The sequence below is a fragment of the Molothrus aeneus genome, chromosome 1 (assembly GCF_037042795.1).
Source record: "Molothrus aeneus isolate 106 chromosome 1, BPBGC_Maene_1.0, whole genome shotgun sequence".
NCBI classification, from domain to species: Eukaryota; Metazoa; Chordata; class Aves; order Passeriformes; family Icteridae; genus Molothrus; species Molothrus aeneus.
This window is the reverse complement of record NC_089646.1, coordinates 10,093,093-10,112,031: the sequence shown is the minus strand read 5'-3', so window position 1 is coordinate 10,112,031 and position 18,939 is coordinate 10,093,093. Positions and strand designations below refer to the sequence as shown.

The 18,939-nt window shown below is 37.8% G+C and overlaps 1 protein-coding gene across 2 annotated transcripts in view; it reads left to right on the top strand.

The window, feature by feature from the left end:
* The window catches only part of ESYT2 (extended synaptotagmin 2), an 80,358-nt gene that overhangs the window by 34,527 nt on the left and 26,892 nt on the right, over positions 1 to 18,939 (top strand). For both annotated transcript variants that reach the window (XM_066551184.1, XM_066551175.1), the window contains exons 5-7: positions 3,884 to 3,956; positions 4,794 to 4,883; positions 16,026 to 16,081. In XM_066551184.1, coding sequence (XP_066407281.1) covers positions 3,884 to 3,956; positions 4,794 to 4,883; positions 16,026 to 16,081 — 219 coding nt within the window. The remainder of the gene's footprint in view (positions 1 to 3,883; positions 3,957 to 4,793; positions 4,884 to 16,025; positions 16,082 to 18,939) is intronic.

The window sequence follows — 18,939 nt, the reverse complement described above, 5'->3', positions numbered from 1 at the left end:
AAGTTTAAGACAGAGAGCTCCCCTGGTCCCCTGTACCAGTTGTTACTGTTTGATGTTGTTTGCTTTTAAATAGTTTGATTTATATGTCCTCTGAGAGTCTTATCACTGGGATTGTCTCAGTCAAAACAGGAAGAATAAGTGCCTCTTGATACGTTTAGATACAGAGTTAAATACAGATACCAACTTTAAATTGTGTCTTATATTACAGTTTTGCAAGATTATAAAGAGCAGTCTCACTGCTGGAGAAAAGTCCATCCTTTGGAGTATTTACCCCTGTAGATTTGAATATCCAGTTAAATTAGTTTGTTATAACTTTCATTTATTTCTAAGTTTAAAGTTAGGAGCTTCTATAAACCCTTCATTCTCTAAATACAGTTGAGAAGGACCTCTCAAACAATCTCTCTAAACATTCATAAGAATAGTTGTAGGAAGCCAAGCCCTGTGGGGTGTGTGGTGAGGGAAGGAAGGAAAGATTTTATTTATATTTTTTTCAGTTTAAAGTACATTAATTCTTTTAAGAATCCCCTTTTATCCTGCAGTTCCACTATTGTGGCTTCTTTTAGCCCTTTCTGTTTGTGGTGGGGTGTGTGCATTTGCTTTGGACCTTCCATAGTGCATTTAAGAGTTTCAATGTGTTTCCAAAACTCTAGAGTATTTTTTGCATCATCCTTGAGGGGATTTTTTTTGTCTGCTTTTAATTTTAATTGCAAAAGGAGTGTGTTTTGGTTTAGTTTCTATTGTTCTGCAAGGATACTGAGTGCATTATGATCATGGCTTCAGAGAACTTTTCAGAACTCTTTGGAGCAGGTTTTGTGCATCACGTAGGGTCCATTTAAGAACTTCACTCTAAGTAGCTTGAATAGCTAATCCACAAAGCACTCACTGGAGAGTGTATTTAAAGGTTCAGTTTGAGGACCTTTGCCTTTCTCTTACTGTGGAGTTTATGTTAAAAAAAATTATCAAAACTCATTGCAGTTTCAAAGTCTCGTTCTCGATGACAAATATGAGTGAGGGAAAAATTTCAACCACTTAAGCAAATGAAATAAAATCTAGAGGAATTGTTAGTAAAAAGAAATCTTACATTTGCTAAAGTGTGTGAATGTAGTAAATACTTGGGTAAAGGTTATGGATCAACAGAAGACAAGATAAAGCCAGTCAATTCAAATGTGAACTGTAGCAAAGAAAGCAAACATTGAGAGATTGAAGAAGTAGTTGTTAAAGGCCTGAGTTTTTTCAGCTTCTCATGACACAAAAAAATTGATGCACTGAAAGAGTTTTAGGCTGCAGATTGAAGCACGTGGCAGATTTTTTCAAATGTGGAATACTTGAATGGGGAGATTCACTGCATTACACTGGCAGAGGACAGATGTAAAAATAGGGCCAATTCAGATAGTCCAGTGTACAGAGCTACATAGGAAATTATTTTGCTATAACCTCTTATTTTTTCTTCTTTTCCTTCTGGGTATCTTCCATGGGCTACAATGACCACATGCAGTACATCATGCTTCTCTTTTGATTCAGTACAGCTGCTGTTAATATTCTTACAAGAGTGTCCTCATTAAACTGTGATCCATCTCAGTATTCTGTACCTTAAAGGGATCATAAATATTTCTGGGATATTGTGATCTGAATGTATGGAATTTGCTTACTAAATGAGCTTTCAAGTTGTATGGTGTATTACAGTGGAATTGTGTAGACTCCAACTGTTAATGGACCCAGCCAAATATCTTGGGGGATAAAACCATATTTAGCTTTATTATAAAGTTAAATGTTGTTGACTTAGTCCCCTCAAATGCAGTTTGTTGCTATTTTTACTTCAGTTTGTCATCATGTTGTTATGGATTTTCAAACAAGCATATTGCTTCCCAGTATTCATAACACAAATAGTTCTGGTGCTGCAGAGTGCTGAGATTGAGGTTTCAGTTGCAGGTTTTAATTGACCTTGCTTCTCTGTGTCATGTTGTTATGCAATTATATATATATATATGTATGTAGGAGTGTATTTATATATATCTCTACTATCTCTATATATAGTTAGATAGGTTAAAAATAGAAATTACATCATTTTAAATTGTGTATTAAAAGTTACATACCTATTTTTAAACTGTACAGTCACACTACATTCTTTCCAAGGAAAGCAACTGTCACCTTCCTTTGACATAGACCCCATCATGTTGTTGTCTTCCAGTTCCCCAAACTGGCCATTAAACAAAAAAGATTCTGCAAAGTCTTATCTTTTGAATAGTCGAAAATAAATTCCAGTAATGGATATTTACAGGAAAGTCTTGGTACTATGGTTTATTTCTGTTCAAGGGATTGATAAGATTTGCATTTGTTGAAATCCCAAAGACAGCACCACCACACACAGAGCAGAGGAGGATACAGATGATTTGGGTAATGGATTTGTGGAATGCAGCAGCTCTCACCTTGTGTTTTCTTTTGGTAGTTCTTTGTGCCCATCAGGCTCAGGGGAAGGGAACAGCAATCCTGCTTTTCTGCTCTTACTGTAGGAGTAATTTATTCTATAATGACTTGAGCCTAGAACAGCCAATGAAGAGAGCAATTCTATTTGTTAAAAATTACCCAAACATTTTTGTAATAAGATTACTTCATCCTCCCAAGCACAGCTAACACTGTACAGACCAGGTCTGAGGAACTAATGTGCAGAAACCTGGGCTCTGCTGCAGAATCTGGAACAGGATGCCCTGCAGAGGGAACAATTTCCCCCTCCTTTCGGCAGTGTCTGGCTTTAATCGGGCTCATCTCCATCCCACTTGGCTCCTTCTTCCATTTTCTTTACCTGGGCAGTCTGTTCAAAAAGCTTTTCAGATTTCATTTTTTCTTCTGTTACAGCCTCAATCTTCTTAGAGAGTGTCCTAGTCCAGCTCATCTCTCCCTACCTGGAGCATGGTATTCAACTGTTGGGCTTTGCTTTTAGCTCTCATTCTGTAGAATCCTTGAATAATTCCATGCTAAATCAGAGTTTCAAGCTTTCTTCCTGAATTCCTTGAGTCTCAAAATTAGTTTGTTTTCAGAACCAATGTGTCTCACGGTAGCACCAGCTCTTGGGAAAAGTTGCTCAGCTCTGCTGGTACATGGTTGAGGGAAAGCAGTTAGAAATCCAAGCCTGAGTTGTGTGTGAATAATCTTGCAGCCTTGTAGCATGGGCAAAATAGATGGGACTTCTTTTTACCAACTTGACAAATCTGAAATACAGGGCAGCATCTGGAAAATTTCAATCACTTGACCTTGCATCCCCAAAAATGGGATGCAAAAACTGTTCAGGGGAAAATATGCATAATTTTTAATATGTTCTTTAATTTGCTTCCTGCCTTCTCTCCCTTCAGAAAGGGCTTAACTGTTTTTGGTTTAGAACTTGCTTAGAAGATCATTCAGCTCTGCATGCCCTGCTTATTGAAATTCTAAATACGACTGGCTTTGCAAGTCTATGAATATTTCAGACAAGTTTCATTTTTAGCATAACTACCATCTCTGTCTAGTGCTTCTCATGATTATGTGAGACGAGAGTGGATTTGGGTACACTTACAATCAATGAGATCTGTGGAGAGCTTTCCTGAAATGGAGTATGAGTTCTGTGTCCATTTTTCCCCAAAAGTAGGGCCTCTTGCTTGCTTCCTATTATGCATCCTTCTGGAGATGGTAGCAAACCTAGGTATTAATTTGAGTGATTTTGATGACAGTGATGCTTTGAAAGGGATGTTTAAGCAAACTGACATTGTTTTATGTTCTAATATTTCAACCTGCATTTTTTGTGCATACACTGAGAGACAAAATACATTGTCATGACACTGCAAAACAGAACTAACCGTTTATTGCAATTTAGTTCATAAAAGTGAAATGTATGCTTTCTTTTTTGGTTTAGTTTTGTTGGAAACTGTGAAATCGATTTGGAGATCAAGAGATACTTCTGCAGAGCTGGTGTGAAAAGCATACAGGTAAAATTCAGGTTTTTTTCTTTTGATTTTCATATCACTAGATCACTGTTTTCTGAATAAATAATCTATAAGACAGCAACAGAATTGTGTCATTTTCTAGCTTTTTTTTTTCTGATTTGAATAGTATTGATATTGCATTAGAATTTCAGTAGCATGACTTAACATAAGAAAAAAAATTCCTTTAAGATGTAGAACAAATATGTAACATTTACTACAGGAAGAGCTGGAGATAATTTCATATCAAACCAATGTGATGTGTTGTATTCAAGTGATGTGTCAGTTTATAAAGGCACCACGGAGCTTGAAACTTTCTATCTGATGCTTAGATATTACATGAAATAATTACTGATGCAATTACTATTAGTTACTATTAATTACTATTGCCTTCTGATATTGTTTCTGAGATTTCCTGGATGTTCTGATAACAGACCTCTCCCCAAGGAGCAGAATTAGCTCTTTTACATGTGTCTCTTGACACACCTGTAAGCATTTACCTGCTTTTGCTCCACTGCCTGTGGTGCCACTGTGCTTCTTGTGTCACATTTGTTTTTGTGGAGCTGTAGAAATAATCTACTTCACACTTTTAAGAAGTTACCTCCCATGTGACACTGCATGATACAGATGAATGTGATGAATTTTTAAGCACAACTGTTAAGTGCTTGTATGAATTTTTGGGGGTTTGGATGACATATAAAGAAATAATTTTTTATATATATAATTCTTCCATAAGCAAGAATTTAATAAATTAGAAGTGTGAACATTGCCAGCAAATAAATTTTATTTAAAACTTGAATAAAGTAAATTTCACTGTCTTTTTTTTCTCTTCTCCTTTCACAGATCCATGGCACCATGAGGGTTATCCTGGAACCACTAATTGGAGACATGCCCCTAATTGGAGCACTATCCCTTTTTTTCCTGAGGAAACCTGTAAGCACTTCTATCTCCCTTTCCACTTTTTTTAGAGTGCTGATGATGGTAGTTAAAAAATGATGGAACAAGAATTAAGCAGCAAAAGGAAAGAGTTTGGGAAATCACTGCTGTTTGCTTGAACTTTGACAGATAAGCACTGGAAAAATTTTATGAATGCTAGCAGAAACCAAGATGGATAATAATTACCTTGGAATTTGGAAATGTGTTTCATGAAAGCTGTCAAACTTTTCTTACAAGTCCTCTGGGTAAGGAAAGATCAACAGATATCATCTAGATTGGTTGTAAAAAAAGTTTTTATTGCTGTTCTCATGATATTCTGTAGGACTAACTTGAAATTTCACAAAATCTGTGCAAGGTTGTTAGGAAAACCAATGCTGGTGTTAGCACAAATTAGAATGGGAAATTACCCACCTACCATGAAGTTTTTGTCCTAGATTGCAAGTGGGCAATTTCCATTACATTTACCAGTGACCCAAGTGTGAGGGTGGATGAAGCACATAGTGAGATGGAATTGGAATTCAAAATGATCATGATAGCAGCAAAAGTGGAAAGCAGAGAGAAGGTCATAGGCCAAAGTGCATGTTTGGGCAGGAATAACAGTGAAACAAAGGTAAGATCCAACAAGGTCTGGCTGGTATAAAAATGATACAGCCAAACTGGCATGTGTAAACAAGAGGACAGCCCTTAAATGCTTTCAGTTTTAGGCACAGCAATTCATCAAATCTTTTTTTATAAAAGTATCAAGGATAACATAATACACATTGCACTTGGCTGGTGGAAAATTCTTTGATGTTGTGTATGTGTGTGTGAGGCAGTTTCAGCAATTTGAAGTTTGGTGCTGCTTTAAATAAGTCTCCATAAGAGCCTAACAGAAAATGTGAACAACATGGAAATTCTTATGCTCCATAGATTTCTTTAAAGAAATTAATTGTTTCCATCTCTTACTTGAAAGTTTATTTTCCATTGGAAGCTTTCCTTGAAGATGTTCTAATTAAACATTAAAACTTACTGTGTCAAGGTTTAACAGTTTCAGACAGGCAGTCACAAATTACAAGTGCATGGATTTAGACACTTTGAAGCATCACAAAGTGATCACCTTGGTTTCATCAGCAGTCTGAAACTCTGAAAAGTTAGTTTAGGCTTGGGGGGTGAGAGTGAATTCCTCAACAGCTTTAGGAGCTATGTTGTTACTTTCTTCAAAGAAATCACATTTCTGTGATATAGCTCTTTTGAACAAATGTCCCGTGCTAAATTTTTGCTACCATGTTGAAAAATAGGTTTGGTTTTAGATGTTTATGGATGGCCTAGAAAAAAACTTAGGTCACTTGTGTATTTGTGTGGCTTGTTTCAGATGTCTAGACAAACCCTGTGTGCTTAGGTAGAAGGAATGGAGACTTAAATCTTAGTAAAATATGCAAGAATTTGGAAATATTTTGTACCCGATTTAGTCAGTGTTTTTGTAAATTGAATTAGTTCATACAAAACTGGTAAAACATCATTGCTCTTATTTGGAAATAGTTGAGAAACTACATTGGGATGAACCAAGTTTGGATTTCCACAGATTTCTTTGAAGTGAGCCTAAACACTAGGAGATGTCTGCTTAAGTTTCACCTCATTTTTAATCTGTGGCTGAGCTGTGAGTGTAGGACAACTGCTAATCTTCATGTTTATCCTAACAAAGTAAGCATGGCCCTGAAAAGGATTGAATGCTGTCTTATGCTGGCTTGCCCTATGTAATTGTTAGCATACTCTCTGATATCATTTGGTATGTAATCCTCTCCTAAACAACTTCCATACTCAGTACAGTCCCCAGCTCATTCCAGGGACCATCCAATAAACAAGTTAAATGCAAACATTCTGGTTTAGAGGAACAGGGAGAAAAGTGGAGCTGTGTGGACAGAGGTGCTGCCTCTTTTTCCCCTACAGGAATAGCATTTCTCCATTGTCTAGATGTGGCTTGTGCTGTCTCTCTCAGTTCTGTTTTGTACAGTCCTTCTGCAAAGCCATTCTGACACACTCAGTGCTGGAGCCATGACCTGACCCAGTATGTCTGCACTGTCCTGGGATACCTCCTGCAGGTGCTTCTGTTTGGTGCCTTCTGGGGGAGAGGAAGGAAAGCTGGCAGTGGTAGGAGGAGAGATCAGCCCCAGGAATCCTTAGAAGCAGTTCCTGGCACTGCTCTGCTCCCCAGCATCCTGCTCTGGTAGGAGGTATCCAAACCTTCCACTTGTGGTACTCCCAGAGCCTTCTCCAGTAGATTTTAACTCTGGTACCTGTGCCCACTCTTCTCTAGGGGTGATGCATCTGTAAAGTGCTTAACTAGGACAACTTGCACCTGAGAGAAGAAACTGAAAACATATCAAGTGAAACACCCCTCATTTGGGGTCAGTTTGTGAACTTTGGGAAATAGTTTGTCCATGGTAATTTTGTCTTTTGTCCTACCCTTGACACTTTGTTAGTGGGACAAAAAAAAGGATGGGAGGTAGAGCAGAGTATCAGCTTGGACTAAAAAGTCAAGCCCTCTCCAAAAGTATTCAGTTACAAAAATGTAAAAAGTGTTTTTCACCCTCCTTTCATTTAAAAACTAAGGTGGTAGTGGTCAATGTCTGAGCAAACCTAAGGGTGAATGGTTCAAAAAATAATCTAAGATAGGCCATTACTTTGACAGCTATCCATGGCTGTTCAGCTTTTTCCCAACAGACTTCTCTCCCCACCACAGTGTGTTTTCTCAGTGTTTATTTTTCTAACTTCTGTAGAAAAATGTAAAATAAAGCTTATTATAACAAGAACCAAATTCTGTTCTCTTACTAGAGAGCAAATGGCTGCAGCCAAAGAAAGCTTTTCTTAAATATTTTTGTTAGAAGAGAAGAGGAATTAGCTGGCAGCTGGCATTAGATTTTGTTCTCATATTTTCCAGTCTAAAGTAACTGGCAACAATTCCTCTTGCTCTGTATCATCTGTTTGCTGGACTTAATGACTATAAAAGGCAACATGGCCTATGAGTTTACCAGTCTCATATTTCTGAGTAATACATAAAGTTTTTGATCTTTCAAGAGTTCTTACATCTTATGAAACTTTCTCTATACTGTATTTTGTTGTTATTGTGAGGAAGATGCTAAAAGTTTCATCAGCTTATTTTTTAAATCCAAATATGTAGGATATTTCAAGGGAGGGAAATATGTGCATTCTAATGTTTGAAGTGGTCTTTTAAATCTCTGAGTGTCAGTGCTAGAGAGAAGGTGGCACTGGATTAAGAGTCACGATTTGTGAGATTCTTTGCATTTTCTCACCATATTAACATTATGTGTATTTACCAGATAGTTGGTTCTCAAAGTTTTAGCTGTCATTTTAATTCTAGCATCAATCAGTGCATAGTTATTTTGATTTGCTGTTCAGTTATAGCAGTTTATATGGCTTATAGTTGTACTGTAAATGGATAATTTTCAAAAGCTTGTTCAGTGGCACACTCAGAGTTGAGGGTGTGTCCTAACCCAACCGTTTTCTCTTAATAAAAGCCAAAAGCCTCCCAATAAGGCAAACACATAAAAAACTAATGTTCCAAAAAAGAACAATGGCTGGAAAACAGGATGTCTTCCAGGAAAAATGGGCAGCTCTTCCAAAGCTCTCATTTTCAGATTCCCAGTTTTGCCTTCCACTTGCTGACTTGAGTACTGCTCTCCTTCTGCTCACTTTACAGATTGGTTCTGTCCTGTAGTTTGGATTAATTTTTTATAAGATTTAATTTCACTTAATATTGTCTGCCTTTGGAAAACTGGCTGGATGGGACATTCAAAATTATAAGTCCTGATGAAAATTAGTCTCAAAAAGGAGCACTTGCAGCCATAATGAGTCCAAATAAAATGACTGGAAATAAACAAAATTGTTATGTAGAATGTATAGAATGCCTCTAGAACATAGGGGGCTGTCAGGTTTGTGGAACACCTGTGCAAATGCTGATGCACAGCTATTGTTAGAATAACATTTGTTAAGAATTAGTCTTGTTGCTTATGAAGTGAATGATTTGCACTGCTAGTCAGCATACTTAAAATTTGCTACAACTTAGATTTTTTCTCAGTGATTTTAGATTTTGGTATCTTATGGGCTGTTTTAAGGGCCATCACAGTTGGTGTTTCCACAGCACCTTATTCTTTCTTCCTGTGCCCTCCCATTCAATGCTGTTGTCTCTCTTACACCAGCTTTGAAACTTCTGCTGCTGGAGGAAGCTGGCTAAGGGACATGAGCTGGCAGGATATTAAACACCATAAGAAATGCCCAGTTCCCTGTCCTTCAGATGTATTTTAGTTGCCTAAGCCAGCTCACTAAAGTCAGGAGACTGGTGTGAGGGTGTGAACCAAAATGCAGACTGATGGAAGGGTAGGAAGGAGTAGAGAAGGTGGAGAGAATTGGCTTGAATAAAGCTGTGAGAGGCTGACACTATGGAGAACAGCAGGTGCACTGGATTTGTGCAAAGTCAACTGTGATCCTGCTTCTGGTCACAGCTCACTTGCCTTCTGTGTCTTCTACCCCCTCAAGTATACATCTTACCTCTCTAGCAGTTTTCTCATTGAAATCTTCAGAGAGTTACAACTGAAAAACTTTTAAACACCAGTTCATTGCAGAGATAGGCTGTGTTTCCTGCACAAACCAGTGGGAATACTACAGCACCTACTCTGTATTGTTGTTTGAAAGGTTGAGTTTATTATGTATTTCCTGGCAGATACACTGGATAATGTTACATATTAAATTATTACAACAATGCCAGCACTTCAGTGTTGTAGGTGGTGATGGGCTTTGCTCTACTAACAAACAAATTGTACCATGCCTCTGTATGGCCTTTCACAAGCAACAGTAGAGGGCATGTTACTTCCCTTCTTGCAAGATATCCCTGGGAAGAATCACATCTTATCCCATGGATTTGTATCCTTGTGGCCTGTAGTAGAGCTTCAGTTTTCCTACAAAAGTCTTGCACTTCCGTAACTCATTTAGCAGGAAGTTGTTAATCAGCATTTTAAAACATGCTGTGGCTTCTCTTCTGGGAATTAGTATTGTTTATGGCAGCCAAATCAAGCCACAAGGTTGGCAGTGTTTAGAGGCTGCTTTTTGTATTTCTCTGAACTTTATTTATGGCCCTGTGTATTCTACATTCCAGCACGTATTTTTCCCTTTGTAAAGGTTTCTAGGGTCTTGAGAACACCCAATGTGTATAGAGATGCTCATTAGCTTTTAGCCTATCTTTTCTTATTGGCTGAAGGGGTTTATTTTTTAATCTGATTTTTTTAACCTCTTCCAAAGTATGCGTTGTGTTAGTTCTTAGTACAGAGCTTTGGTAAGATGTCCATTTTTTGGCTTTCAAGCAGATAACAAAATTTGTTTTCACCTCTCTGAGCAAAAGAAGAATTGTAAGAGGTTTGAGTCACAAGACACACAGACTGCTTCATTGGAAAGTGTAACTGGTGTCTGGAATCTGCCTTTGTGCAGTGAGCTGCTTGGGAGAGTCTGCAAGGCACATCACCTCTCCAGTTGCAGTGTGTCGTGGAAAGGCACCATCGTTTCTGCCTTCTGGCACAATTTCATTTACTTACAAATTCTGCACACAGTTTTTCCAGTGTTCTGGAAAATTTTTCTGTTAGTTCTGCTGCAGAGAACCAGCTGGCATTCTCTGAATTTAGCTAAACTAAGAGAATTATGCATTGCTTAAAATGGTGACAGAGGAGGAAATCATACTGTTAAGCTATTTTTTAAATATGGAAAGTTTTTAGGTTTGGCGCTTCATAAAAGATTCATCAGCTGGGAGTCCTTTGCTTGCTCCCATTTTCTCCAAAGGACTCTTCAGTTAGTTATGATGGCAACATTGCTGTAACTTCTGTCAGAACCACGTTAGGGAGTCCTGTTCTTCTCCAGCAAGTCATGGCATGGCAGTGCCCAACATACAGAATGAAAACCCCTTGTTATTTTGCTGGACTGTGGCTGGGGGCTCTCTCCTGCTTATGAAGAAATTTTTTGCCTCCTTTCTTCTCACTCTGCTGTGTGTGCATCTGCTGTCAGTGTTATTTCTATACTTTTGCAGATATAAGGATTTTATTTCTTCTGAGTTGCCTTTTGGAAAACTCTTCTTAAGTTGCAAACAGTGTATCTATTGCAGGTCTGATTATGTTTGGAAACCAAGAGCAGACTTGAAACAACTTCATTGAAAGGAAAGGTGGGGTGAAGACAGGGGGAGATAGAACACTATAAAAACCAGAAGACTAGAAAACAAAACAAACATTTCTCCCTAATACCTGTTGACCAAGATTGGAGAGAGTGTTACTGCTGGGTGCTTCTGGTAGAACTGGAAAGGAAGCTCTATGGTGGGCAAATGCAACAAACTTTATCTGACAGGGGAACATACCTTTAAAGCCCAAACAGTGAAAACTTGATTATGCCAGGAGTTTGAAGGCTCATATTCCTTCCAAAACATTTAATGGCTTAAGATTTATTTGCAAAGCTTTTTTAATAACCCTGTAAAGTTCTTAGCTGTAATAATGTTTTTTTAATTTCTCAGCTTCAGCTTCAAATGGAAGAAGATTTGTTTCTAACATTTCTGAAATTGGTCTTTGTCTTTATTTCTGTACATTAAGTGGATGAAGAGAATTTCTGATATTATATGTATTTCTTGTCTAAATGACCACTCTTAGTGGAAAACATCTTGGGTTTTTTGTGTAATTGTTTTTCCATGTTTCATGCTGTAAGGTCTGATGATGGAATGAATGGGTAGGCTTGTTTTTTTAGCAGAGGTGTGTAATAATCAAAATATTGACAGTGAGGTTGTATCATACACCCTGTTTTGTTTCATAGGCTGTGTTGCAACCTTTTGAAATGCTTTTTAGTCACATCAATGCCAAGTGTCACTTCTCAGTGGCATCTTTTTGGTTGTTTTTGGCTTTCTTTTGGGCTGTGGCAGTTAGTGCAGAAACCACTGTGATAAATGTTTCAGTCCAGTGCAGGAGATATTTCTCAATGTTGAATTTCAACATGCATTGTGTTGCTCAATGCATTTATCCAGTGAAGGCTGTTTAGAAGGCAGCACAGGACATACTGTGTTAATTGCTGTATGCAGCACACTGAACAAAATATGAAAACAAAAGGAAATGCAAATCTGTTCTCATTTGCTATTTAATCTGAAAACATCATTATGTAAAACTGTTAAATACAGGATGCAGGTATGAGCACCTCAGGATAGGGACCACTTTTGGAAGGTATTTATGGATGTCCATTTGTTTCTATTTTGCTTATGAATAAAGAAAAAAAAATCATATAATAAACTGGGTTCTTTGTCTTAAAACAGTATAAAATTACTTCTTCTAGAAGCTTGGTAGACTGCATAGCTTTTTAAAGTGTCTCATAATGTACAGTCAAAACTTGTGATTAGAACTAGAGAATTAGTCTGAATACTCAATTTGTGGTTAGTCTTATCAGCTACTACCAAGTTACTTGTTTGCTATATTACTTAAACATCTGTGGGTTTGCATGATTGAGGAAGTAGTATAAAACTGAAATTATTAACACTAAGTTGGAATTTTCATCCTGGTTCAATAATTTATTTCTTAACTTTTTTTTTTTTCAGATTTAAGATAAGGAGGAGATTTCAGAACATATACAAATACAGTAATTTGCACAATTAATTTTTAAGGTGGAATCTTAGTTTTCCTAAATGAAACTATTCTGTGTTCTAGCTCATAGTTTGTTTTTGTAGAACTGTACAACTAAAGCTTGCATACCAATGTAAAAGAACCCATTATGCAACAAATTCTTGTCAACAAGGGTTTTTTTACATTTGGAAATTAAAAACCTCATAGCTTTCAATTGATAATCGTGTAGAAAAAAATTACAGCACCTCAAAGAAAAAAAAAAAAGACTGTTCAGTATACAGTATGGGTTGTAGCCAAGACCTCATTATCTTCTGAAAGGTATTCCATTTAGCCTTGCTAGTATTTCATAAATAGAGGGGCATTAACCTTTTCTCAGTAAAATGCTGCTAGTTAGTACTCTAATGGAAAGCTGGCAAAGCTAGTTGTAAATGAGGTACTTTAAAAAGGCATGGAATACAAAGTGGTCCTGCAGCCAGTGATAGCTTTGTGCTTTCACCTAAAGAAGGAATCAGCCAAGAAAGTCAGTAATCTCTGTAGAATTTCTGAAGAATTTTTTCACTTTGGATTCTTACAGTCTGGTTTCATCCATAACAAATGTGTATGATCAGGTAGATGGCTTAATCTGAGTTTAGCTTCCCTCACATAGCTGTGACTGACTCTCTGTAGAGAGGGGGTGTCTGAAACAGGATCTCTGACTTTCTGGAGAAACTACTGGGTGGAATTATTCCATGATGGGGAAAGATGGAATTTTTCTGCCCCAAGGAAGATGACTCCTTCTCCATCTGCAGATTTGCAGCTGTGGAACAGATTTGGGGCCAGTGTAGCAGAGGAGGGCCTGGGAGCATCCAAGCCAGCAGAGCCTGAACTGCACTGAAGCACCAGGAGAAAGGGGAGGTGGTCACTTCTGAAAGACTCCTGGCCCCATGCGCCATCCTGATCTGTTTTCTCTTGGGGTTTGTGCTTGCCTGGCCCTCAGGTTCAGCCTGTTGGCAACTGTTACAGCTTGTCTGGCCTCAGACCATTACCCACTGCTGCTCTTCCACGTGGGCATCAGCACCACTTCCAGGGGAGATCTGGAGAACATGAAACGTGACTGCACTGTGGCTCTGGAGGCAGCTCGAGGGCACAGGGGCTCAGGTGGTGAGCTCCATCCTGCTGGTAAGGTTGAGGAGACAAGAAAGTGATTGGGAGTAGCCAGGAGGGAGTCATGAGCAGGAAATCATGGAAACCAAGGCAATAACCCTCTGTGATCAGAAGGCTGGCTGGGTGGATGATGGAAGAACTATGGATGCAGTTTACCTTGACTTCAGTAAAGCTTTGACACAGCCTTCTGCAACATCCTCATAGGTAAACTGCTAAGTGCAGAGTAGATAAGTGGGCAGCTTGGTTGAAAAGTGGCTAAACTCTTCAGGCTCAGTGAGTTGTGGTCAGCAACATGAAGTTTGGCTGGAGGACCATCAGTAGTGATTTACCCTGGGTTAGAACCTGGGACCAGCACAAATTCATGGCTGTCCTGGTGCTGGGACAGAGTGTGCTCTCAGCAAGTTTGCTTGCTTAAAACTGGAAGGAGTGCTTGATACACCTGATAGTTGTACTGCTGTTTAGAGGGACCTTGACAAGCTGGAGAAATGTGCCAGCAGCAATCTCATGAAGTTCAACAAATGGCAATGTAAAATCTTGTGCCTACAGAGGAGTAACCCTGTCTCCCATGTCAGGCTGGGGGCTGATTGGCTGGAAAGCAGCTTTGCTGAAGAAGATACAGGCTGTTCACTTGGGTAGAAAGGGGAAGAGAAGTCAGAAATGTGCACTTATGGCAAAGGAGGCCAACAGATCCTGGGCTGCAGTAGGAGAAGCGTTGCCAGCTGGTTGAGGGAGATTTTTCCATTCTCCACAGCACTGGTGAGGCACATCTGGAGTGCAGTGTGGGGTTCCCCAGTACAGCAGAGACAGGGACATGCTGGAATAAGTCCAGTGAAGGGTCACAAAAACAATGAAGGTACTGGGCATCTCTCATGACATCATCTCTCATCTCCAGTCCCTTAATCATCTTCATGATGCCCAGGATAGCCTGAGCCCTGTTTGTGGCAAGGCATGGTGCTCATGTAGATTCCTGCAGTAGGTCCCATGACTTGTGTTGCCTTTTGTTCTGGAATATCTGGTTATTACATCTTACTTTTTTCCTTGAAAGGATAATGATTTCTTTTTTCCCTGGTTAATTGTTTGTTACAGGTAAGCCTGGTAATATTGTTCATAGGTAACATTGTTGAAATATTTGTCACCATTTCAAAAGTATATTAAGTAACAATGCTCCTTATATGAGTAAATCTGTAATGTGTTCTCTTTAATGGAAGTATTCACAAAGGAAATAACTAATTAAACTATTAATAGATCCTTTTTAAAAGAATGGTATGTGCTATTTTTAAAAAAGAAAGTGAAGGTAGGGTGATGATTCTCATCTGTTTGTGAAAATATATAACTTTTTTTCTTGCAGAGGTTTTTTGTTTTGTTTTAGCATTTAGCTGAACTGCCACAATTAGTTTCCTGACTAAGGAATATCAAAATCCTTTTCTCATGCAGTTATACTTAGATTGAGTGAGTTGGATTTGGAAACTGGTATTAACTGGGTGGGTTTGGGTTTGTGTTGCTTAAATACTCTGGTAACTTTTGTGGAGTTAATTGAAATCATTCAGTGAAGGGAGAACTAAGGGAACTCAGGTCTGTTGGTTTTTGTTATCTAGAATTAGAATATTATAGGATAAAAAAGGATGTTTTAAATTAGTTTTTAATGCCAGCAAACTTGAAACAGAATAGGTACCTTTATACTGCATAATATTCTGCAAAGATTTTCAGTGAAGAAAGCATGACCTAGCAATGAGTTGTCCCTTTTAATTATTTCTGAGGATTTTTCTCACTTTGATAGTTAATCCTATTGATGCCTTTCTTCTTTATCAGTGATAGAATGAACCTGTGCCTTGAAAACAGCCTCTTATGTTTGAAAGCTGTTATCACATCTTCCTGCCACCTTCTTAATCCCAATTCTTCATTCATTCTGTTGACTATGTCTTCTAGATCTCTTATTCCTGGTCTCATGTGGGATTCTTTTTCAGTTTATTATAATTTGCAAATTAATGTTAATGACTGTTCATCTCTAACAGGTCTATGGTGACTCCAGAAATATTTCTCCAGAAAATAGGACCACATTTCATTATTCTATATGGATTGTATGGAGTATATCCTGTGTATTTGTGTATATTGGGGATGTATATTTATATGAAGAGTGGATAAGAGAATGGTGGAACTTTTTATAACTTTTAAAAAATGTGTCTAAAAATTCTTAAGAATGGAAGAGGGTTTGTTTGTTTGAGAAAATCCTAGAAACTGGTTAATTCTCCACTGATCACAGTCTGTAACAATTGTGTTTATTTCTTCAATGTTACCAATTCTAAGCTCCTTTTCTTTTTTTTTTTTCCTGTCATTTTCCCCCCCTCCCTCTTTTCTCTGCAATTGACAGCTTTTGGAAATTAACTGGACTGGACTGACCAATCTTCTGGATGTTCCAGGCCTGAAGTGAGTATACCTAAAGCAGTGTTTGATATATTATACCTAAAGCAGTGTTTGATATACCTGCACCCCAGTAAAGCCCAGAAAATCTCAAGACCATCAATTGAATAGTTTCTAGGTTAGATGACTCTGAGCAGTTCTCTCTTAATGTAGAATTATATGAAATTGCTCAATTTGCAGAAGGTAGTGATTTCACCACAAGTCAAAGTATGCCAAAAATATATCTGGTAGATCATGTTAAAAATACTCTGAAAATATAATTTATAATGTACTTCTTTTAGTGTTTTCAGCCTTTCCAGAATCTTGTGAATTTCCTCTTTGCTATCTCCTATGATAGCAGAAAGGCACAGAGCCTTCCTTTCATGCCAGTGTGTTCATGAAATCTTGGTTCTTGGCTTTGTACACCAATCCATCTCTATTTGCTTGTGTAAAGGTAGTTAGAAATACCTTAAGACTATTCAAACTAAATAAAGTTTCTAATATCTTCAACTGTTTCCTTTTAAAGCTTTTTCAGTTTATTATGTGAAGATCAAGTGGAGTACCAAAATATTGACTGTATATAGCAATAAAATGTGTTAGCTTATTCAGAGCTTTTCCTAATACCACATAATAAAATCCCAAATTAAAAAGCATCAATAGAGGTGCAAATCAGGCTGCTTTCAATCATTATAAACCTGATTAAGTTAAATCCATTAATATATTCATATTTATCAGGTTTTAATAGTTACCCGGGGGCTTTTTAATATGGAGACAATGGCAAAGGAGATAATGGTGGATCTGATACACACTTAGATTTTGTGACTAGCCCTTTTATTAGATCCCATACTCTCAAGAGTTGGCTGACTCCAGAATTTTTTTTTATTGTTTCAAAACAGGAGTTTGAATTTAGTTATTAAATTAATCCCTTAGTAATCAATTGCATAATTGAAGTGAGTTTTGCTTTCCTTAGACATGTGAAGCTATAGCATGGAATCCCAGCTGAACAGTTTGAAATTAGAACTTGCATTAAGTAGGTTAATGGCTCCAAGAATTGCTCATGTTTCAAGCCTGTCTCTGAGGAAAAAGAGGTTTTCTTGATGAGTGAGAGAAAATGGCTTCCAAAATACAGCTCCTGAGTAATAATTCCCCTTTTTGATATAACATGACTAAATTTACATTTAGCACTTAACTTTACTAGGCTCCTGAGACTCACATCCTGCTACATATTTGCCTGACTGCAAACACAAAACCTCAGATGTAAACAAAGTCTCGCTAAATATCTCAAGTTTATGGTTTCCAGAGCAACCAAACTTGGCCACATATGCACAACCCAGTGCCATCTAGACGTGGTATAGTTTCTATAGTAACTGTAACTGGGGTGACTCATGCTCTGCCTTGCCAAGAGGTTTCTTTAGTGCTGGATTTGTTTTTCTTATCTGTATAGATAAGTTGTGTATTTTGGTCTGACAACTTGACATATTGTAGTTTTTATAAACAATGATGAACAAGAGATTGCTGCCATCACAGGTACCTTTATAATCCTGTGGCTGTTGGCTGCACACTGAACTTATTTGTACTCTATTTGCAATGTCTGCTGCTAATTGAATTTCAGCATTAGCTGCTGGAAGCTTCCCTGTCAGCTGTTAACAATTTTTTCATTGCTTTTCCTGTATGGCTCCACAAGGACAAGGGCACACAAGTAATTCATATTCCATCATTAGTATAGCTTGTGGAGAAGTGGAATTAAAATCTCTGTGTGAGGAGGAGCCAGGCCGTGAGAATACTCAGGTGCTTTCAGGAGGGGATGTGGATGATGGGAAGATGTTGGGGTTGCTTTTGAGATACAGTGAAAACACTCAATGCAGTCAGAAATTTGCTGTGTCTGCAGTATGTATAAAGATAGCACAGGAAAAATACACAGCTAATAAAAATTGATACAAATTAAGTAGAGCTAAGTAGAGAGCAATACAAAAGGGTAGGCAACTAACAACTATTGTTCTGCAATGAAACTGAGCTTTTGAAGACAGTCTAATAAACTATATGAAACATTCTACACTTCCTTCCTTTTTTGAACTGAAAAAATGATTGTACATAGAATCATTGAATGAAGTTTTATGATCTTAGGAAGCTGGTTTTTAATGATGCATCAACATAAGGGTTTATATTAATGCATCTTTCTCTGTTGCTTGCAGTGTTTTGTCTCTGTTTTCCATAGATCAGACCACTTACTTTAGATATCAAAAAATGCAAATGATTGTCATTTTTGCCTTGTATTCATGAAGAATGCTTTGCATCTAGGTGCACCCCAGCTGGCTAATTCTAGATGAGATTTAAACAGCTTGAAAGCATCGTGTTGTTTTAGAATTCATTTAATTCATTAGTTAGTTGCATACAATCTTCAGTGTTCTTTTTCAGCTCCATATTTAAATTTAGGGTATCTGCTACCTTCTATGAGTCCAGTTTCTCTGTGTAAAGCTTGGTGAAACTTCATTAATGCTTCCTCATTTTTCTCAGGTGTTTTTTGTGAAATTCAAGTGGTAATGTTGGGATAAAATTGAGACTGACCTCTGGAATCAGTTGGGGTTTGGTTCTGGCATAAATGATTGTGAGTCCTCCCAGTGCTTGGGCTTTGTTTCTTTCTCTTATTTAAGGAGATTTGCTGAAGCTCTATTTGAACATTAGTCAGTCTCTGGACCTTATGCTAGTCCAGAGGAGGTTTATTTATGCCTGTGATCACAAAGTCTGTGATCTTCAGGAAGCACTAGAGACGAGCAGGACAAGCTCTGGTACCATTGTTTTCCTTGCACAGCTCCTTTGCTTTCTGTCAGTTGGTTTTCTCCATTAGTCATCTGTTCTTAAGGGACTGAGCATAAAGGCAGAGCTTT